Here is a 22,275-nt window from a genome sequence, read left to right as displayed (position 1 = left end):
AATTTGTCTGCCTTTCGAGTTGTGAGCAGATGGAGTTCTGCTAGTGTTTTCTCTCACACAGTATGCTTTATATTTCCTCCATTCAGGCTCACACCAGTGGTCTGAATGTAACACATCAGCAGCAGATTTCCCTGGTCATCCATGTCAGCCAGTGTTATCATGCTCTAAAAGGAGCACTGACACTGTTTTCCACACTCAAACTCTGTCTTTTTACAGAATACCTTGATTTCCCTTCACTTTTTGTGTTACCAAAATCATATACTGCATTGGATAAACATTGTTTGTTAACCATTACCGTTATTTTTTTCTTTTTTAAGACTACCAACGTCCTTGGTTGTGTTCAACCTTCAAGGTTTCACTGTGTATTACATAGTATAGGACTTGTATTGAAAATCCTTTCTCCAGTATGTTTACCTTGAAAGTGACAGCTGTGTTTGCACACTAGTATGTACAATGCGTTTCTGTTAGGGTTCCAACTTGTTTGCAAGTTATTCTCTTTTATTGATTGTTTTTTCTTTTCTTGGAATGAGTCACCATTACACATCAATAGTATTCCACTTTATTGTAGGGTAAACACCTATGATGCACCTTTTGTGGTTCTAAATAGGTAATGTGTGACAAAAAAAATGGCCCACACTACAGTAAGATGTCATATTTGCACCAAGCAGTCAATTTGTAGGCGATTCGATCGCAGCCTAGACGACCAGCACAGTAATGAATGTACTCACATGCCCCCCTCTACCACCACCGACTGGATCCGAGAACACCCTTCAGCCAGCTGAAGGTTGACACACCCATCCGTCAGCACCACCCGCTTTCCACGCAGACCACTTCGCTCGAAAAGAATGATGGAAGGCTGGGAGAACTCCTGCCAGGGGACAGAGAAGCTTTTAAAATACAAGCAGTGGGTGGAGTGCGGAACGCCATGCAAAGTCAAATGGAGATTTTTTGTAATGTAACCATGGAAACAGACAACACTTAACCTTTGTACCTATTCGCCATAGTTTCGCTGGGCACGCTGTTGGCTGAAAGCCTTGTAATAGAACATTTGCGGATCAAATCAACAGAATAGATATTCTTTTATTTTTTCAAACAAAAAAAGTTATTTTACTTCTCAATTAGTGTGTAGATTTTGTAAAGTGTCACTTCTGTGCTGTATATTATTAATGGTAAGATGATAGATTGTGTATATTTACATTCCTTTGGGACATGTCTGTAGAAGTATTCTTAGTTACCTCAATTGGGGACTAAGTTAATCATGATAGAGTATCATTATGCACACATTTTTTAAATGAGATTTCATTTTTATCTCATTTTGTTGTCCATCATGTGAGAGATAATCAACTTACAAAGCCCACAGTCTGTACAGAGCGGATGGTTGCATTTGCATTGCTACAACCCATTGCCCTAACATCCTGGTAGTTCCCTTCCTCCAGCAGATACATCCTTCCAGCATAGTCTGTGCCTTCAAAGGCAAGCCAGCTATGGGATGTGAACACAGAGTAAGCTCAAATCAACAACATTTTAATTGAAGCGATGTTAAGTTGATATTAAAAAAAATAAACCTGCTCACCTGCCCACCAAAACTTTGCAGGAAGCCACTGAAAAGCCTTCCTGGAGGGTCGCCATACTGGACTCTAAAGTGAGAGCAGTGCCTTGAAAACTTGGCTGGGAGAAAAGTTGCACCTACGTACACAAAGCAAAGCATATGGCACATTACAACTTGCCTGGAATAGCCATTGTGAGTTCTTGTAAGGTTTCCAAGTTAAATGTACAATTATCACTTACTATGAATTTAGCCGCGTTCTCAAAATCGTCCTGAAACACAATAACAAAGAGTTATTTTTCCCCTCTTCAATCGTATAACTTTTCTGGTAATTTTCAGTGAAAAACAATGGAGACTCATAATCATGTGGTTTTGGAACAGGAAAAAACCCTCGATGAGTCACCGCGAGCATCTGACAAATATTTTCCTCATTTAGTGGGCATTTCATTCGCTCTGGATTTTTCTGTCACATGCTTGAAAGAGGCTCAACATTATGAAAACTTGTCAGTTCCCTGTATCAAGTGAGGACACGCACATGGGCAATGTGACTTGTCACATGAATGAAGGTCAATGTCATTGAAAATGCCGACTATTAGGATTCCACTATCACACACAGTGTTCCTCTTACTGTAGACCTTGTGTATGCGTTACCCTAGTTTTCCTTTAATCATAAATGTTGCCAAATGCGACACTTCATTGAATTGGTATTGCTTTTTTGTTAGAAAAATATGTTGTAACATAGAAAACTACCTTTCACTTGCATGAAGTTACTGCAATTGTTTGTGCCCAATATGTTTTTTAGAAAATCTGTTACAAAACTCCATGGAAATAAACACATATCTAAATCTCAGACTCTGAAATTAAAATTAAGGAAAGCAAATAATCGTATTAGTAGCCACAGCTTGGTGAAACAATAAAATATGTAGCAAATATAATAATAATCAATAATTTACTTAACTTGTAATTCCAACACGTTATCAACAAGGAGTGTTTATTATATGTAAAGGTGACAGACAAACCTTTCATAAGTATGAAAGAAACACCCTGCCAGGATATATGAGACACACGATATGACATATCTAGGTTAATATTCAAATAATATTTGAGCATACATTTATAATCACTAAGGTTTGGAATTTCCGTGAAAAGTGGAGTCATTGAATGCACCATAAGCGCGGAAGTTCGGTGTTTTTTTTTTCGCCCACGGGGGCGCACGTTTGTATATTCGGTGCACGAAATCACGATTAAACAACGATCTCAACAATATGCAGCGATGGCCAACAAAATAGTAAGAAAGTGAACTTCTGTGGGAATAATATACTGCCCTCATCTGTTTATTTCTGTTGTTGGGTTTAAAGCAGAGCAATAATAATGTATCCAACATTTAATTCCATCACCTGTTGAGTCCAACAGAATAATTGCGTATCGAATACACGGTTTTCATTGAAAATGTCGAATATATATTTCATCGGCGTTGATGTTTGTAATAATTTGTTATTGAATTAAACTTTAAATAACATCGCGTACATAATTCAGAACACATGTTGTATTTGATCTCAATAGATTTCGAAGTAACCCTAATTTATGAGCACCTGTGTCTTAGAATTGTTTGATACAATTCATGTCTTTTGGAAAACATCAATGCGCTATGATCACGTGAATATATTTTATATTCATTTTATACATCGTTATAATCTTAAAATTATTTTTACTGTAATTGTTACACTTTAGGAACGGTGGATGAGTGGATAGGATGACGCCACGCAATTCTGAGATCAAGGGTTCAACCATACTGGCCCTGTTGTGTGATTTCCCTGTGCCTATGTGGTTTTTATCCACCAACCCTGATTTCCTCAAAAATCCCCAAAACATGCCTGGTAGGTTGATTCAACACTCCATATTGTTTAATTTACTATTATTTTTCCACTATGACTGTGAAATGATTGTTTGTCTCAGTGATCTGATTATTATATAATAGGGATTTACTGATGACACTTTTCCACCCAGAATGAGTACTCAATATGTTTTTGTCTTGCATATGTAATGAAAATATGCTTATTTCTTCCACATATCCTAAAGAAACACAAATCTCATTATACTTAATGACAATACAGTAATGTCAGGTGTGAAGTGCATCAAAGTTATACTGTTGTAATGTATTTATGGTGAAAGAATACAATGCACAATATCTGCAATGCACAGATATCGGTATTGACATTTAAATTGTTATTTACTGTATGTGTGCTTTCACTGTCCTATACAAATTGATGATTTTTATTTGTAGCTTGGAACCAGTAAATAAAAATGAAAAGGTTTGCATTACCAGTACAACAGGCATTACTGAGGCAATCCGGTGTTGCAGTGACCCCCAATCTTCCGGATTTCCATACATGCCTTTTTCCAAGATGTAAGACTCCCCACAAAAACCAGGTTCTTCAAACACAACCCAGCTAGGGAGAAAAGATAAACTGTTAATATTTTTTTGTTCTTAATTATTGTGGTCACTGCATGGTCAATTAACTAAATTTCCTTGATCGAAATACAGAGTAAATAATGCAACTGCAGAGAATTTTACGTAATTAAAATAAATCTTTTTAGAATCAATAACATAGGCTTTTTGGGCTCACAATGTCCACAAAACAGTTGAATCATGGGCACCTATTGGCTCTTCCTTCTCTGTTTTTGTTTATTCCCCCTGGCAATAAGTTATCATAGGTTAAGGTGTGGCAGACTTTTGCTAACCTACTTGTGTTGACATGTCTGCATGGGTGTGGTAACCTTAATGCCACCCACACGCCTGCGCTGCCCTCGCACTGTACGGCAGACAATAGAAAAATTCTCAGGAGTTGTCACATAATTGTTTAGCTGAAGCCCATTCTTACATGCCACTGCTGACATCAACAGACTGCGTCATGGTGCCGTAACCTGTGTCATCCATGTTCATGACCGGCACGATTAGGTCGATGTTGCTGCCTCGGTCACTGAAATCTTGGTTGCTGAACATTTTTAGGTGCGGCGAAAGGAAATCCTGTAAACAAAAACATGTTGTTGTTTTTTTATTCCTAGAAAATGTCCTCATCCAGGGAAACGTTCAAACCTTTTTAGTTCTTATTAGAAGTGCCACAATTAATTGATACGTGACCAACTGAATTGTCAGATTCATTCAAATTATTATTAAATTCACCTCTTAGTGTTTTGGGGGTTCTTTAGAAACTGCGAGAAAACAGAAGCCAGAATAAACTTAACTTACAGACAGGGTAGGGCGTAGTGAGAGTATCTGCCCCGAACCTCCCCAGTCGTTACAGTCCAGGTACTCTCCTTCTTCCAGCATGTACTGTTGCCCTTCAAACCCTTCCTCACTATAGCCGACCCAGCTGGAAAACAATTGGATTCGGTTGATGCCTCCATAACTGAAGATGGAGACCACGTTGACCAAAATACCGCCAAAAAAGCAACAACTCACAATCCTCCGATTATCTTCAAAGAACCCACAGACTTGAGCTTGAGGTTGTCAGGGTTTGTTTCGTCTCCTTCACCGTCACAGAAGTTGAAAATGTCACTGTCGATTTCCAAAGAGGAACCTTTTAGTCCAGGCTTTTCGTAAACCAAAGCCTGAAAAAGGACAGTAAGGAAAACTTTTTCAGCAAAGTTCACATGTTACTAATATGTTTATATAATAGTAATGTTTAATATTTATTCTTATGGAGTGTGGGTTGGAAGAAATTAGCACACAGTAAGTCAGGAGTTGACTGAAACCAGGTGTCTCCCATTCTTAAATTTAAAACACCCTAGTGTATTGAACTTAAATGCCTTACCTTAACTTCGTTTGGATTTTCCACTTTAAAACCTCCCTGAAAAAAAAGATGAACAATTTCTAATTACAGTCAGCATAGACCTTGGCGATATTTGTAGGAATTTTGACAAAAAGTAGCCAAGATTTCACTTTTTTTCCAAAGGTTATTGTCACAAGAGTTGTGTTTTATGTCTATTACTTTGGCAGTTCTATAATACTGGTGATGCAAAATGCTTTCATGGAAATGCTACAAACCATTTTTAGTGGTTTGAGAGATCCCACAAAAGGTGACGGGAAGCCCCAGGCCTCAGGAAAGGGGTACACTCCTGTTTCTAGAACAGCAAGCATACCCTGGAAGCCTGGATCACTGAACACCAGCCACCTTAGGGCAGGGGGAAAAAAGTAAGTTTAAATCATTTGCAAGGAGGATCCATTAACATCCATGACGTGAAACTCACAAGATTCAGTGGAGCGATGATCTACAAAATCGTATTTCCAAAGAAGTTCACATTTATTACTGCAAGGCCATGGGCAAAAACATGTGCCCTGTCTGATTCATTCAAGGGGCGTAACATTTTCTCCTTTCTCCGCCACACCTTTTGTCTGAGACTCGCATTCTCTCTTCACTTTCTAAATAACCCGTCATTTACCACCAGCCTGCACACACGCCTCGTGTTTTCTAACAGGCATCAGCACGACAGACATTCCTCCGCAATCACTTCAGTCACGACAAAACAACGAGGAAGCTAGTGATGACAGAATCAATTTGCTTCAAACTGTAAGTGTCCAATTAATCACAGCGTACAAATCATCCAACATCCTTCATGTTCAAAAATCTAGAATAGATTATCCCTTGGAAAACACACTATTTCTATTATGTGTCAATCCCAAGAGGAGGACCATTTAAGTGTATTTGCTTGCTAGAAGCATATAACTGTTTTTTAGATAACTATAGCCTAAAAAAAACGGCATCACAAGCTGTCGTTGGTCAGAGAGAAAAAAATAAACATAACAGTCGTACTTGAGTATTAGTCATAGGCCCGGCCAAACTATGAAAAAAGTGTGAGTTATAGTCCGGAAAATACGGTACTTAGAGCTACTTACACCCCGGAGTGAACTTGGATAGAAGCAGTGCTCAGCGGGATGCCAAACGAGCCAATCTCTATGGCGTCGTCATGGTAAGATGTCACTCTACCGTGGCCCTCGGGTTCGGTGAACAGATCAATTTGAGGGGTGCTGTAATCCTGCAGAAGGAAATGGGACAAAATGGCCTTTATTAGCAGTGGAGCATGTTCCGTACTTTAAATCATTCCTTGGAACTGGAACAAAGTGATTTTAAATGTAGCTGTCCAGGAGCCCACCGTGAATACAAATGTGATAATACTGTCTATTTGTGAGAAGGCATACAGTGTTTGCTCATGATAACGTATCGAAAAGGTCAAAAGAGTTGAAGTCATTCGGAGGACACACTCACACGGACAGCAAGACGAATGGACCCAATCAGCATTGGTGAGGTGTTGTTTTCCTCGGGTTCTGCCCACTCGTTTCCCAACTCGAGCCCCCCCTCTTCCAGAGCAATACAGCGTCCTTGAAAGTTTGGTTTCTCGTAGAGGACCCAGCTGTGTTGCAAGAACAATTCTCAAATTAATTGAAAAGAAATGCATGATTTAACAGTTTTTTGTGTGTTATAAAATACAGGGACAAGTCGTTTTTTCAAGATAGTCAGGACAGCTAGACTGGCTCTTTGTGTTTTGTAACAACAATTGGTTTACTGGGTTGACTTGGCCGCTTTCTTTATTGGTTGGCTCAGCATAATACTGCAGTTTGCTAAACCAGACATTTGCCACTCTTGGTCTTTTTTTCTAATTTCCACTGTTAAACTTTAACAATGCATTTTTAAGGACTAATCTTTATTCTTCTTAGTGTAGTCAGCAAATACAATATGATTTTTTACAAAAAGATGTTTGGACTTTGACTGAAAGCATGTAAAATAAATAGGAGAGAACAAAATCCCAATAGTTAAAAAAAACAATATTATTAACTCATTAAAATTTAATTAATATGAGCCTCTTATCCCTCCAGGCAACATTGGCACATTAAGAGTGTCCAACACTACTAAATGGAGAAGCACTTGAGTATTTTGCCAAAAAATCTGAGCTGTTTACAACTCACCATCCTCGTACGACCTTCACTGATATGATGCTTGAAAACTGCAGGTGAGTCGCATCCTCTACATCGCGATAGATCTCATATACTTCCCCACTGAACTGGGCTTTTTGGAACAACATTATCTGTGAAATCATATGGGGAGATGGAACAAAATGTGAAATTCATGACAGTAGTCGTACCAGGCCTTTTCCCCAAATATTGTCTAAATATAGTATTTAAACCACCTAGTACAACATATGAAAAACAGATGTTTTCACTGCACAGCAACTCTGATCCATTTTACAAAGTGCGCTCCACTCTAAATATAATTGCCTGTATGAAGTAAGGTAAGTACTGTACCTTTCCAGGTCGCTTATGAAAACCTTTGGCAGTCCTCACCTAGGAGGCAAAAGCACATAAAAATTACCATGACACACTATGTGGAGAATGACAAATATCTGCAAGAGAGGACAGTCTGCATTTCTAGTGCACCAATGATTATCCTAACATTTTCATTCTGCTGCCTGGGAAACAAATGGCTTTACTGTAGTTTTTTTTAAATATATATAAATTATTCTCTCAGTTTAGGTCATTTCTAGGAAGCACAATTCTGATCACATAACTCTGTGTTGAGAGCAATGGAAGTATAGATAGCCATTGAAGATATAATTCGTTTTTTTTTTTTGGTCAAAACAAAAACTGCGACGTTCAATGAGGGTTTCCACATTATCATACAGATCGTGAAACAAATGACTGAGCTGTAGGCGACAGTCTGGTCTTTGTGAATAACCAAGGGCACCCTTTTTTGACAAAAGATCCGCTGTTTGTGTAAATAGAGAGGCTTATGTTTCAACTAATGAGGATTTTTGGCACAAGAGCGAAAGGGTGAAATATTTTAGCTTTACAATATACAAATTAAGAGTTTTTTATGATCATCTTACTACAATGTTGAAAGCAGATCACGTTACAGAGTCAGATTTCCTCTGAACTGTCAATGTTTCAGTGTTTAGTAAAAGAACAACAACATGGCGTGTGTGCCTGCGTGTGTGCGTGACATTCTTACATGATTAGTAGGCATTCTCTGACTCAGATGCTGCTTTAGCTCTGAATCTGTTGGGTATATTTGAGATGTGTTTCCATTTCCGAAAGGAGGCACAATAGAAGGGAGGTTCATGCTTGGTTTTACACTTAGATCCACTTTGGGGAGAGCAGCTGCAGTTGGCATTTTAGCTGTAACCTAATGAATTAACAAAAAAAACAGCAACAAAAAAACATCCAACTCGTCATTATAACAAACATACTTGATCAGCTTTAAAATGTGTTACGTGGACAACGATTTTCATCTACACATATGAGAATAGCATAGAAAAACCAACCTCTGCTTTCATATGCGGCTGTTCTTGCGTTTTCTGCTCTGCTTTTAACGGCTCCCGAGGGAGGTACTTCTCTAAATAGTCAGGCAGCTTGATGTCGTTAAAGGAGGGAAATGGAGGACCTGAGTCACTGACCACGGCTTCTGTTGGCTGGATTTGGTCTTTGCTTTGCGTGCTGGAATTTTCAGCGAATGAACTGGTGGTAGTCTGAATAGGCGTGTTTGGATCTGGTGAAGGGCCAAGCTGAGCTGATCCATTTGTTGAGTTGGTTCTTTCTGGCAGTGCCTGAACGCCCTTTCTTCTCGCCCTGGCACTGGGGGATGTTAGACTGTTAAGGACACAGCTTCCTTGTAAGCGAGATTTCACAACAATATGGTCATCTCTCTCCTCTTTGATGCCCTCCTCTTCTTTCGTATTAGTCTTGTCTTTTAGATGAGAGGTATCCAGACTACTGATCAAAAGACACCTATCAGTAATACTCACCCGGGCGGGCTTTGCAGAACTTTTCTTTTCGGGGTTTTGGAGCTTAGCTAATAAACTTGGGCCTGGATCAAAGGACCGATTTTTCTTCCTCAGGCCAAATTTAAACTCCTCGGGGTCGAATGTCTTTTCAAAGTCTTCCTTGATGGCTGGCATCGCAAATGGGGGTTGTGGCGTCCGTTGTGTGCTGTGCTTACGAGGCGGTAGGGAAAAGGGAGCGCAAAGTTTCTTGATCCTCTCAATAAAGTCTTCATCATTGAGGTCATCATTGTCCAGAAGATTGCTTTCGCTAACAGAAGCACTCAGCTTTGGTCCTGGGAATTTAAGTCTCTGTTTGGGAAAGTCCACATCGAGCCAGCTTGATGGAGCATCCTGTTGAATCGAAGAATCATCTCTGCTTAGTCCACGTGGAGAATGCAGTCTTTTAGGAGATGACAACTGGTCTGAGTTCAGCTTTTTGGCCTTGGGGGAAGTTGATTCTTTGGGAGTTGGACTCTGCTTGCTTTGGACTCTGTTGAGTTGTGAAGCCAGATCACCACTCACACCTGGGGGGAATTCAATCTCTTTTTTATCTTTTACAATAACTGTGGTGCTAGTTAGGGTACTTTCAGAAGAGCTTTGCTGTTTTTTGTCGGAGTCCTTGAAGTAAGTAGGATTACTTGTTTTCATTGTATTAGTTCTGCCTGGAACTTCTCCGGCATTGAAGCTTGCTTTCGAATGCTGAGTTTCACTGCCCTGGCTTTTTGCATCACTGCTCTGAGTGGATATACGAGTAGACTCTTTAACAGTTGCCTTATTGTGACTCTCTTCACTTATCAGCACTGGGCAATCATGAGAGACTCTTACAGTCACTTGGTTTGAGTCAGCAGCATTGTCTTCATGTTTTTTGGAGGACAGGCCGAGAGGTCCTTCAGGTTTTTTCACAGGGTCAAATTCATGATGTTGTTCTGTTATAGTTATTGTGGGCTTAGATTCTCTTTTGACCCCACCTAAAGATTTTGTTGCTGTTTCCTCCTTGGAAGACCCCCAAGCACTCTTTTTTCCAGTCTTCTGTTTAACCATATCGACCTCATCCGTCTCTGTATTTTTAGTAGCCGTTTGATTGAAATTTAGTGTTGAAGTGGGTAAGTTTGAGGCTCCTTCAGCTTTTCCTAACTCTGCTTTATTGATATTTTCCAAAGAACTTGTCTCTTCTTTGGCCCGCTTTTTAGGCCTATCTGTCATGACACATTCCGCTTTACTGGAATCTTCTTGTAAACTCTTCAAAGTTGTGGTGGTCATTTGAGTTTGTTTTTTATCTGATTGAATAATCGTTTGTGGAGTTTCTTTGTCTTCTTTTTTGGTGTGGCTGTTTTCTGACGTTTGTGTCTTTGATTCATTATCATTTTTAGCCTCACTCTGACTTGTTTTCTTTACTCCTATGGTTTGGGGGGGCTGTCCCTTTTCTGTGTCTTTTTTACATGGCTGTTTTGCTTTTAGTGTACTTATTGGTAAAGCCTGAGATGGTGGGTCCACCTGTATTTTCGGACATTCAGCAGGTGGGTACACCTGTATTTTCGGACATTCAGCAGGTGCGTCCTGCACTATTGTGGCCGGGTGCTTAATATGCTCTTTAATTGACTGGGACAAGGAAGATGATGAGACAAGTTCTCTTCCTGCTTTTTCCTCCTTTTGGGCTGAACTAACAGAAACCTTGTCAATAGGTTTCTTTGTGCTCCTGTTAGAAGCAACTGTATCAGGGTGGTCTTTGTTGACGGATGTCGGTTCGGTAATTATCTCAACTTTGTTGACCAGTTTATCAATATTTTTACTCCGAAGATACTTTGAGTGTTTATCAGAAGAAATGGGTGACTCTTTTGCAAACATAGGTTTATGAGAAAGAATTCCTTCGACTTCATCGGTTGGGAAAAAAACTGGCTCATCTTCCTGTGTGTTTAAAGAAGTGGCCTCTTGCGCACTCAAACTTGGCTTGCTTTCCCGGTTTTCGCTAATTGGACTTGTTGCCTCCTTGCTTTTTTTTCGCTTGGACCGAGATCCAGATCTGTTCGGGGCTTTGGACCGTGGACTGGTCTCTTCTGCATGATCATCCGTGCCTTTCATTGAATCACTTAATTCTAGGCTGTTAGATTTTGTACCCTGATTTACCACCTTTGAGGTCTGTGCTCCATGTTGTTTTAGAGGTGCGGAACCTGTCACCCCCCCAGCAGTGGTATCCTGTCCATCTGGTTTTAGTGTTATCCCAGTCACCACTCTAGTATCCAGTTTACCCTGATAGTCGGGTTTTGACGACTTTATTGCAGTGGTTGCCACAGATGTAGTGGATTTTTTTGTAGTTGCTGTCTTGGATGATCTTTGAGGCAGCATTGATTTTGAATTGTATCCGGATTCTGCTGTAAAGTTCCTCGCTCTCTCTTTAACTGTCATCGGAATGTCATTTTGGGCTGGCACAGGGCTGGAACTGCCAGCGCCATATCGCTCGGCTGATTTTGACCTTGACAAAAATTCTGACTGGAGCTTCCCGGTGGCTTTCCTAGCAGGGGAAACATCAGCACTCCTAGGATTTTGGAAGGGTGTTTTTAGGCTTGTCACAGTTCCCTGGAACTCAAATAAGTTGATCTTGTCTGCAATTCGGCCAGTGACTGTTTTCTCCTCAGATTTCTTGTCTTGTTGCCTGTGTAAGAAGAAAAAAAATGAAGATAAAATAACACAAACCTGGCACTTTCGAGAATTTGGAAACCTCTAAAATCAAAATTCTGCCACATAAATATTCAGTGGTAGGGAGTTTTTCACAATAGCACTCGCCTTTTAGGTGAATATTTTTTTAGGTGCTCAAGAAATAAAGTGCTGTAGAGTTGAGTTAGGCTTTCCAAAACAATGCTTTGTTTAAAAACTAGATGGGTAGGTTAAATTGTGTCCACACCCATTATTTATAAAGTTTGTTACCCGTAGACAGTGTCTATGTCACATTTTAAGTTTTTTTAATTATGTAAATGCCATGAATACTTTTTACTTCAATATTATTTATCAATAATTTTGAAAATAAGACAAATACCTTCCATCGGCTTCTCTTTTGGGCTCTTTCTTGTCTTCCTTTTTGTCATGGTCCGGTTCAAATTTAGATTTAATGTCCTCCTCTGGTATACTTTTTTTGAAGCCCAAAGGTACATTTTTGGTAAAAAGTTTGACTTCATTCCGAGAAACCTTGATACTTCTCCGCTTGGCCTCTGGGGTCTCTGTCTTCCTCTCCACTTTGTAAAAGCTGTCATCCTTTTCCATGTCTGCGCTGCCCTCAACAGTGCATGTTAAACGGGTTTCAGCGACTGATCCTGAGCCCAGGAATGTGTCTGAATACTTGGGACAGGAAATCTCATTTTCCCCACCTCCAGGTGAGGCCAGCAAGGTGAGGCTGTGGTTGGAGGAGGAGTCTAATGGCTTCTCTTCAGCATGACTATTTGGACATTCACCCTGTTGTAAGAACATTGAGTTGTCAGAGGGGATTCCTTCTGCCCCAGGTGGGACTTGGGGAGCTGTTTTTTCCTGAATGCTGCATGCGTCATCTCCCTGAAAGTTTTTCCTTGCTTTCTTCTTGCCAGAGTTTTTACGACCCATGTTGCCAGCCTCCGTTGACCCGTTGTCTATCTCAAGGTCCAACTGGCAGTCTTTCTGTGACACTCCCTCCTGTGGCACAACCACCGGTTTCAAATCTGCATTTGTATTTTCACCAAGGCTTGGAACAGAGCTCTGTGACAAGTCAAAAGCTGGAGAATTTGGTGGTTTCGACTTGGATGAGACTGGTAGATTTTTCTCAAACCTTGTGCAGACCACTTTTTGTTGTGTCAGAGTATCGTTCCCGCATTGAATCACACTTGTCTCCTCCACATACACATGGAGCCTTTTTCCTGCCTGGGCCTGTGTTGGTTTATGGGCAAAAGGCTGATTGTTGACTTGGTCACAATTCCATACCGCGCCCTGCTCAGAGGAGGAGTCAATGGCGAGATCCGTTAAATGACAGGCAGTTCTGTCAGAAATCCCACTTGCCGAAGTGCCATGACAGATCTCCTTGGTCTTCCCTATTTGCTTCTTTTTGCCAACTAAAAACTCCTCCTTTTTAGGAGGAGTCTTTTTGCTGCTTACAACAGAGTCTTTTCTGTGGGCAGACTGTGTGGCGTCCACTTCTTTAAAGCGGAAAATGTCTCTTGAGGGACTCAGTGGATTGGGATTGGAGATTTTTTCTTTCTCCTCCTGCTTGTGTTTCAGTGCAGCATCTTGTGTGGATTTTTCACAACCTTCTCCCTCCGACTTGAGTGCTCGATCAGGGGTGGGAGAAGAATTTTCGGTAGGACTTTTGGGACCCCTTCCCCTCCATGGATATAGCCAGTTCCCGATTCGGCCCAGGACACTAGGACTCAGTTGCTCCTCTGGGTTCTCAGACTATGACAAAAAAGCAGATGACTAACTTAAATTGAATTGCAATAAAACAATATGTTTTTAAAATCGACCTCCAAAACCATGCACTTTTTTGCATTGTTTAGAGAGTATAAGCGCATACAGGGTTATACATACAGTGCATTGTCTACACACAAATGAGAGCGTGCAGGTTTAAGATTTTGTTCTTTTTTATTTGTCATCCAGATACCTTATTTTCGGATATTTTAGTTCTATTTTTTTAAATGGCCATGCATCTCTTGGCATTGGATTGACATGCAGTAGAGCATAACCTGTAAGCTTACCGTGAATACCATATCATTCAGACTCTTTATGTAGGTGTTGAACATTTTGCTTTAGAGCAAAAATTCCTACAGACCATGAAACAAAGACATGACAACAGAAGTGATAAAAAAGGAGAAAATATCCCCATAGAGGACATTTTGCCACAGCCAAGTGACAGATTTATCTATAATTTTGTAACCAAGAGCAACTCACCTTTCTAACAAACTTGAGATCTAAACTTGTTCTTCCACCCGAAAAAAATGAGCTACCATCAGTGTGAGTTCTGCACACGCAGGCATAATTGACCGATGAGCTTTTAGTGTTTTAGTCCATCAGCTAAAGACCATCCACAACTGTACAAGAACAGTGTAGAGTGGCATGTGAGAAATGTGCTGCTGCTCTAAATTCTGCCCCCCCTCCCACCATATGCAGCTGTGTGGTTGCGTGATGCCTTCAGTGAGCCTTGTTATAACGGCTTCCAGGAATCAAACCGGTTGGGGAGCAAACTATTCACCAGTCAATTCACCCAGCGATTGGCATCTTTGGCACATCAAGTCTAGTAAAGCGTGTTGTTTATGTTGGCGAAATAACTAACAGTCGCTTGAAAGAATGGAATGGTATCAATGTGGGATGTACATCAGTGTCCTACTTACTAAATGTGTGTATTTTTAAGGTTACATATGAACAGAAATAAATTAAATCAGTATTTTCAACAAAAAATCTATTTTCCTTTAACCTTATTGACATTTGACATAAATATTGCCATGAATGCAATTGGTTTGAACGCTGTGATGTGAATATATTGAGTATTACTACAATACCCACTTGCAGATGACTTTTTATAAACTAATATTGTCATTTAAACATGCTTTGCATTACAAGTGATAACATACTGAAAGTGAAATATTGACCTTTTAATGTTTATACAAAGTATCTGTTAGTATATAAACAGCCTGTTAGTAACAAATAGTTCCCCTGAAACTATCTAGTTCTCTTTGGAATATACCACAGTACCACAGTACTTTTTTAAGAATCCAAATTTTCTTCCCCAGCATTTAAACGCAGCAAGAAGGCTGAGCTCTATCGCACGGGGGAAATGACGCTCCAGAAACCCCCCTAAAATGTGCGTGCGGTTGTTTTATTTGGCAGTTTGACTATGTCTGTCTTTTAGAAGAAGCACATTTAACCCTTCACCCACCGAGCATATTTGTTAATCAAGTAAACAAAGGAGATCAAGGCTCACGTGTGTCTTAAATTGAATATTTAACAAGTCTTCACACTATGGCTCAGGGCTTTGAACAGGGTCTGTTAATTATTATGCACAGCGAGTCGTGTTTACAGTTTAAACTCGCACTTTGGCGAGGCTGTAAAAGAACCGCGATCAAATGCGTTATTCAAGTAGTAAAAAGTTGATTCTCAACCGGGAAAAGATTTTTGGCAAAAAACAGTCATTCTTGCACAATGCCTGCAGTCCAACTCCCTTCCAACTTAGTGAATTTAACGATCTTACCATGATCACAGTGGTCTCCAGCTAGCCCCCCTCCGAGAGAAGCGTCTGCCTGGTTCTGGTTATGTCTGATGAATATTTAGTGCGCCTCCCAACGAAGATCGCCTCGGCTTCAATCTGCTGCAGATCGCCGCTCTTTGCTGTTATAAGTCATGAGGAGTCTATCAAAGTTTTTTCTTTTTTTCTTGAGAAGTGCAACTCATCTTCCGTGGCAATGAGGGAACACGGCTGTCGATGGAATCTGGCCGGCCCAGCTTAAAACAGCCCGAGGCGTTTTATTGAGCACAGACACACACAAACACGCGGACAGTTTGTTTCGCCAAAATACAAGGACGTGTCCATACAGACACTTACTTTCTGGCTTGGTGTCTTATTCTTGTCTGTATTCTGACTGGAGATGATCAATCATGTGACAAAGTTTGTATGCTGTTTAAAAAAAGGACATTGTTGTGAGACAGAGAGAGAGAGAGACAAAAACATCAGTAAGGGCTCCCCCTGCAGGGATGAACATCAAGTTAGTATACGTGCAAATATAATGACGCTAAGCACTATAGGATTCCCTCTTAGGGGAATCCTTGATGTAACACTTAGCTCCCTGCCCCAGGAATTGAGTTTCAGAAAGAAACTTTTAAATATATGTTCACTTTAATTATAGGTATGTGTAGGTCCCACAGGCTGTATTCCTCACTCTTGCATTAGATGAATTTACTTGTATGTTTCTCATGTTTACCCTTAATGACTTATTCATGAGCAACTGAACCCTGACTCATTTTCCACCTAATTAAACATTTAAATCCTTCTCACTTGCACTAAAGATATGTTTTATGTTTTTGTATGCAATGCTAGAGAGAAAAACATATTCAGAATTATAAATACATACTACATCAAATAGTCAAACCTGTCAAGACCAGATAGAAAAAAGGGATCACATTAGCATTGGCGCTAAGTTTAATCAAGCAATTCCTTAGAATAAAAAAGCATATTCAGAATTATCAATACATACTACATCAAATAGTCAAACTTGTCAAGAGCAGATAGAAAAAGGATCACATTGACATTGGAGCTAAGTTTAATCAAGCAATTCCTTAGAATACTTGAAATATTATGAACTTGGTAATTAACCTTTTACAATTGAGCAAAATTTCAGCAAAAATATTCAAGAAAACTCATCTTATTTTCCCCCAGGAACGTGCACACAACTTTTGTATTTATTGAGTCTTTCAAGCATTGATTAATCTATTAAGGTGTTTTTTTCTTTCTTTTTTACACTTCTTTTTCACCCAGTTTACACATTTCGTCATTCCCTTCCTTGTGTCCTTCTGTTGAGTTAGTCACTATTTTGAGATCAAGAATACCTCTCATCAGAATTCAGTTCTTCGCCAAGGCCAAACAGTTTCTTTCAACCATCTTTCTGTTAACAATATTTCTCATATCCATTTATAATCCCGATTTGTAAAGGATGTTTTTCCCTGTGAATCGATTTAAAACAGACAAAAGAGATTAAAAAAACAAAGTTAAAACCATCAAAAGCTCAGTTATGAATAAAGTCAACCAGATAACAGCAAGGGCTGCACGCATATATAAGAAGGAGAAAAAACCTTTGAAATCCATTTTAAGGGAGGAAACTTCGGGGATTATTTTATGTTTTGGTCCAATGTGATGTGTGGCTCACACAGAAGGTCATCTTCTCCAATTGAGTTTTGCTCAAAGTTGACAAAATTTGGGATGGTCAAGTGAGTCAAGAAGCCACTGTCTGTTTCTGTCTTCTGTTCATCTATACATACTCCGTTGATAGGTAAATCTTGATAGGGGAACCTTAAGTGTTCATCTTCTCGTTGAACCACCAGAGCCGGCGTGGTAATTCCCGACTGCGTCAAAGTTCCCAACGGTGCACTTTGCTTTGCTTCAGGCTTTTGCCGTCGCATAGCCTCTTCATCCTCACTAATGTAGAAATGGAAGTAGGGACGGGACGCTGCCAGGAAGGGACGAGAAACAGCTTTATCATCATCTGAGTCATCGTCATCCTCTTTTGGACCAGTGATGTTCACAAGGCCGTTTCCTGCATTGGGCAGGTTCTCAGCATCTGGATTCCTGGCAAGAACATATACAAAGCGATTCAAATTTCATGAATAGGAGTTGGCTATGGATAAGTTTGCTCTTTCATTCATTCTACTCACTCTTGAATTGGCGATCCTGTCTTCGAGAGCAGCGTGAGAACAAAAAACATAAAAATGACGAATACTGCAAGTCCAACCCAGAATCCGATTACGATGGAGTCTGCAATGTGAGAAAAACAGGCAAATATTCCCATTCTCGACATGGACTTGACTTGTCTTTCTGTGGCCATGACATTTGCATTTTGAATGGGCAAATTGCTCCTTTCCTCCAATTAGGGCTTCTAATTTAGTCTGATGCTCTGTGCGTAGAAAAACACATGATCTTCCTAAGTGCTCATTTTATGAGATGTAATGTTGTCGAATTGTGATTTTAAACTTACATCTGTGCGCCTTGAGTCCCTCAAAAGAGACGGGCTCCTCGTCGTAGTATTCATATTGCCACACATAGTCGCCACGCCGCACGCCACTTTGGCTCCGGTTAAGCGCGCTCATGTCACCCAGCCTTTGCACATACGACAGACACAATGAAATGGTTGCATCAACACGCTTGGTGGATTATAATGAGAAATCAAAATGAATTTTACCTTTCTGCTGTGGGATCCGCTTGTAATTTTGCCTGTTGTTGCGGCCACAAATATTCTATGCGATCCTATTTAGGGCATAAGGCAAATGATTTAAGAGGCCACTTCAACAGATAAGTCATTTGCAGGTGCATTTACCTAATATGCTGGGGGATGTCAGTCAGCTGAATCCCAAAGATAGAAATGAATTGAGCAATGCACTGCATGGTGGGTGTTATACACTGCAAATCATAGTAATCCTCAACTGCAGGGCAAACATGCCCTCTAGTGACAGTAATCTGTAACCTTTATCATCTGAAACCAATGACTAGATGGTGATAATGTTCATCATTTACTCAATTAGTTGATTTAAAACTGAATGAAATTACAGTTGTTTTGATAATGCTCACATATTTTTGTTGTTGTATATGAGTGATAACAAAAATGTAGTAGTATCCGAATAATCATGGTTTGGTAGCTAGCTAGATTTTCAACTCAACGTACAGTTAATGCAGAGGAAGCAAAAGGTCAAATGCACTAATCAATAAATGTTGAGTTACTTTTTAAGAGATTTAGGTGTAACAATAACAATGTGAAATGCTGAATTTTTCAGCTATAACAACACTAACAAAAATATTTGTTATTGAGTTCTAAACAGAGCAGAAAAAACGCCATCACCACACATTGGCCTGACATTATATTACTTTATCCTTTATTTTTTTAATGGGCTGCATGGAAGTGTTTAATTCTAATTGTTTAGCTGTTTTTTTAAATTTAATGATCTCAAAAACAAGCAAATATGTGCCAAACCAATGGCCAACTCCAGCATTTAAGAATGAATGAAGTCACATTTGGCTTTGCCTGCATCTGCTCTTGTTTACATATGAGCCCCTCTGGCCCAACACCCTGCAAACCTTGCTTTGTGTACATAAAGCTGACACATGCCATTACCCCCTACTTATTCTTCCATCATTCAAACAGCAGGAGCTGTCAGGAAGACATGCTTGTCTTCATACCGACATCCAACACCCAAATGGTTGCCTGTCTATCCATCCATTATTCCATTGGTCTCTTTGTACTCTTCAATTTCCACATATACCCAAAGAAGAATACTTGCTTCTGTTTATTCCATCCCATTATAAATGGTCACCAATGACTCATTCATCGGAAGCAAAAAGAGGACACACACATGCGCACAAACACGCTAGAAGATATGTCCTTTCAGGCTTTCATTAAGGATATTTTATTTTTGTCTGCGGCTTTTATAAACAATGCAGATCCCATTTAAACTACCAAAGCGGTACTGCTAAAATACAAGAAAATAAATGCAATGCATAGAAATGTTTCAGGGATAAAAATTGAAGTTTAAGGAGAAAAGAACATTTTATGAGAGTCCATTTGAATTAAGTATTTATAAGAAAACATGATTCGGTAAAGAATGAGAGCTCCATTTGGCCCTTCCCACTCAGGGATCGTCCTAATTAAACTAATGATTTGACAAACATTTCCAGACACAACCCACAACCGGTAGTCGAACCTGGGTCATCATAGGGCCAATTAAGCGGGCTACAGTGACTAAATAAAGCCACATTTAAATAAAGTACTTCTTTTATAAGTGAGCATACATTTATGCAAAGTAATTTGAGTGAATGATCAAACTCTTCTTTCCGAGACCGGTGGTCTTTCTCTTTACTGTCTGTACTATCTGTACTATTTCATGCTTCGTCAATTTATATGAACGAGACATTCCTTTATATGCATTAAGTGAAAACAATAATGATAAGGGATCTTGTGTATTATTCCAATCATTCCCTGTTGCTACAAGTTGGCATTAGTCACCCTTAAACACAACATCTCTGCACCACAGGTAATTTGACAAATGTGGCAACGATTAGGTAACGCCCAAATCCTAATCAGGTCCCTCAAACACAAATGCAAAGCAATCACACACCCTCCCCCCATCAATCAACTAAAATCCCAGCATGCAGCTTTGCACTGCCCCCTACAGATAAGCACAGAGAGTAGTACTATTTAACTCCAAATGGGACTACCTAATTAAATCAGTAGATTGTTTTTATTTGTCAAACGGCTTAGTATACATTTGAAATGTCATTAAAGACTAATAAGGTATGTTTATGTGACAAAAACATAGCCAATAAATTAGGGATCATGTTTTACCCCAAAAATACTAATAATTGGGACATTGAATCTTTAGTTTCCTGCAAATTTTTTAAAATGTTGTTAAAAAACAGAGTGGAAATATCAACTGGTATAACGTTGAACGTATGATCTTTGGTGTATATATATATATTTCCCTGTTAGTAGTGATATAATATAAATGAGTGATATATAAAATGTATAGTCGTTAAGACACTATAAAAGTATGTCATTTGAATGAATATACATCATGCCATTAAATAAAGAGTTCCATGTTAAATTCAACATAAAATACTAAAAAAGATGATGACGTTGCAAGGAATGCATCTGATCATTTTGATGAAGTTTACATTATTATTTTGCATTTCACTCTTAACTTAATTCTCTTATAGTTCACATACTTTTTTAATGAAACAGAAGTACTTCATAGAAGTCAGGTTAGTCTTTGTATGAAAATGCACATTGCACTTAATACTAACTACCATGGGGACTAAAATCCTTAAGCAATATTTATGACCTGTTAAAGAACTCGTCCCTGTTTATTCACCCTCTAATCCAATTAATCATTTTTTCTGTTGTTGTTGTTGGGGCATTCAAACTACTGCTAAAAGGCTGACGCGTGTCGACCTCTTCCCCCCCACTCCTCCTCTCATCATCATCATGCGAGCTGCGGGGGGCTGTCAAAGTGGGCACGTGTGTCTTCGCACCTCCCACCCAAACGGTTTCATGTGTTATTATGGGAGCTCCCAATAGATTGAAAAGCTTGCAAAAATATTGTTACAAGTACGTTCACTTTTAGTTTGCGAGTCAGTCTGCATTTTCTGAGCGTCTAATCCGCGATTATTGCTTTCAAATTCATTGTTTTCACAAAAGAAAGCAAAAACGGAGCGAATCGTGAAATATTTCGCAAAGAAATCGCAACATTTTCACAGAAGATAGATGGAAGTACTGGAAGATTGAAGTTTGACGACGAGCGCAATCCAAAAACAGTGAAAGATGTTCTCCCAAAAGTGACGCAAGTTTGGCCCATATGGTCGGGGTTTGCTCATGTGTGACTTGGCACCTCCGCATCGTGGCGCATGGAGACACTTGGCGACGCGTCAAATGTCCAATTTGGCGCTCGGCACGGAGTCCTCCCGTTAAATAGCCGCATCCCCGACGTCAGCAGCCACATTTACAAGCACGCGATCTCTTCGGAGGAGGACTCGGGAGCGACCTCGGCCCTTTTGCAAACATGAACGCTCGCAGTGGATGTAACGTTTTGCTGCCCCGAGACAACGACGCCGTCCGACCCTCTCATATGTGGAGACCGTGGATTACAACCGAGACGACGACAGCTGCCATTACGGTGAATGCGACTGCACTGCACAAGTGTTTCCTTCAAAACATATGCACGTGCATGGGAGGAAAAAAATCTAATGACCATCTTCAATTTTCAGGCTCCTTTCAATCCTGCTGAAATACCCAAACCAGCCCTTTTTGTCCACCCAGTCAAGTAAATAGCATTTTATACCATTATTTTTTTTAATTTAACTTTTCTATTTTCATTTATTGATTTATCATTCCCCTCTCTCTAAATGGCTTTCAAAGGTTGTACTGGCCGAAAACCAAATGTTTTGACTATCTGTACCGGGAAGCTGAGGTTCTCTTGCGGAATTACCCGGTTCAAGCCACCATCTGTCCTTATGAAGACTCTTCGTCCAGTGAGGAAGACTCTGAGGAAGATGAAGAGGAGGACTATGATGATAATAATGATGAATATGACCAAGAGGAGACAGAAGAGCTAAATTAGACTCCAATAATGTCCTTGATATATTTATATATTATTTCATATTCTTATTTATTGCTGTAAATAACTGTAAAAAGCCCAATTGTCATTTTTTT

The 22,275-nt window shown here is 39.7% G+C and overlaps 3 protein-coding genes across 7 annotated transcripts in view; 1 reads left to right on the top strand and 2 right to left on the bottom strand.

Annotated features, from left to right (window-relative positions):
• LOC144064813 (uncharacterized) overlaps nucleotides 1-15,949 on the bottom strand; it is a 17,871-nt gene extending 1,922 nt beyond the window's left edge. The window contains exons 1-18 of the mRNA XM_077587626.1: nucleotides 15,561-15,949; nucleotides 12,393-13,771; nucleotides 8,864-12,011; nucleotides 8,551-8,724; nucleotides 7,848-7,886; nucleotides 7,512-7,630; nucleotides 6,814-6,958; nucleotides 6,444-6,583; nucleotides 5,595-5,721; nucleotides 5,362-5,397; nucleotides 5,010-5,158; nucleotides 4,797-4,920; nucleotides 4,429-4,574; nucleotides 3,870-3,996; nucleotides 1,789-1,818; nucleotides 1,574-1,686; nucleotides 1,350-1,482; nucleotides 729-868 (exon numbers count right to left, since the gene is read on the bottom strand). Of these exons, the coding sequence (XP_077443752.1) occupies nucleotides 729-868; nucleotides 1,350-1,482; nucleotides 1,574-1,686; nucleotides 1,789-1,818; nucleotides 3,870-3,996; nucleotides 4,429-4,574; nucleotides 4,797-4,920; nucleotides 5,010-5,158; nucleotides 5,362-5,397; nucleotides 5,595-5,721; nucleotides 6,444-6,583; nucleotides 6,814-6,958; nucleotides 7,512-7,630; nucleotides 7,848-7,886; nucleotides 8,551-8,724; nucleotides 8,864-12,011; nucleotides 12,393-13,771; nucleotides 15,561-15,563 (6,272 nt within the window). The 5' untranslated portion in view covers nucleotides 15,564-15,949. The remainder of the gene's footprint in view (nucleotides 1-728; nucleotides 869-1,349; nucleotides 1,483-1,573; nucleotides 1,687-1,788; nucleotides 1,819-3,869; nucleotides 3,997-4,428; nucleotides 4,575-4,796; nucleotides 4,921-5,009; nucleotides 5,159-5,361; nucleotides 5,398-5,594; nucleotides 5,722-6,443; nucleotides 6,584-6,813; nucleotides 6,959-7,511; nucleotides 7,631-7,847; nucleotides 7,887-8,550; nucleotides 8,725-8,863; nucleotides 12,012-12,392; nucleotides 13,772-15,560) is intronic.
• LOC144064818 (protein ripply2-like) lies at nucleotides 2,729-22,275 on the top strand. 3 transcript variants are annotated; one of them, XR_013296902.1, is made up of 5 exons: nucleotides 2,729-2,834; nucleotides 3,278-3,423; nucleotides 7,422-7,555; nucleotides 21,831-21,886; nucleotides 21,982-22,059. XR_013296902.1 is itself a non-coding variant. In XM_077587632.1 (3 exons), the coding sequence occupies exons 1-3, from the start codon at nucleotides 21,626-21,628 to the stop codon at nucleotides 22,181-22,183; spliced, it is 372 nt and encodes a 123-aa protein (XP_077443758.1). In that variant the 5' UTR covers nucleotides 21,073-21,625; the 3' UTR covers nucleotides 22,184-22,275. The 3 variants fall into 3 exon arrangements, 1 of the variants encoding a protein (XP_077443758.1); XR_013296903.1 differs by having other exon boundaries at nucleotides 21,831-22,125; XM_077587632.1 differs by lacking the exons at nucleotides 2,729-2,834; nucleotides 3,278-3,423; nucleotides 7,422-7,555 and adding an exon at nucleotides 21,073-21,739 and having other exon boundaries at nucleotides 21,982-22,275.
• On the bottom strand, nucleotides 16,676-19,049 carry LOC144064736 (melanocortin-2 receptor accessory protein 2-like). Of its 3 annotated transcripts, XM_077587480.1 has the most exons (5): nucleotides 18,394-19,049; nucleotides 18,259-18,323; nucleotides 18,055-18,176; nucleotides 17,735-17,834; nucleotides 16,676-17,648 (listed from the first exon to the last, which is right to left on the bottom strand). In XM_077587480.1, exons 3-5 carry the CDS (start codon nucleotides 18,164-18,166, stop codon nucleotides 17,192-17,194), a joined length of 669 nt encoding a protein of 222 aa, XP_077443606.1. In that variant the 5' UTR covers nucleotides 18,167-18,176; nucleotides 18,259-18,323; nucleotides 18,394-19,049; the 3' UTR covers nucleotides 16,676-17,191. The 3 variants fall into 3 exon arrangements, with proteins under 3 accessions (XP_077443606.1, XP_077443608.1, XP_077443609.1); XM_077587482.1 differs by having other exon boundaries at nucleotides 18,259-18,453; XM_077587483.1 differs by having other exon boundaries at nucleotides 18,055-18,453.

The sequence above is a fragment of the Stigmatopora argus genome, chromosome 19, assembly GCF_051989625.1.
Source record: "Stigmatopora argus isolate UIUO_Sarg chromosome 19, RoL_Sarg_1.0, whole genome shotgun sequence".
Classification (NCBI taxonomy): Eukaryota; Metazoa; Chordata; class Actinopteri; order Syngnathiformes; family Syngnathidae; genus Stigmatopora; species Stigmatopora argus.
Note: the sequence above shows the minus strand (reverse complement) of the source record. Positions and strands in the feature narration are given on the sequence as shown.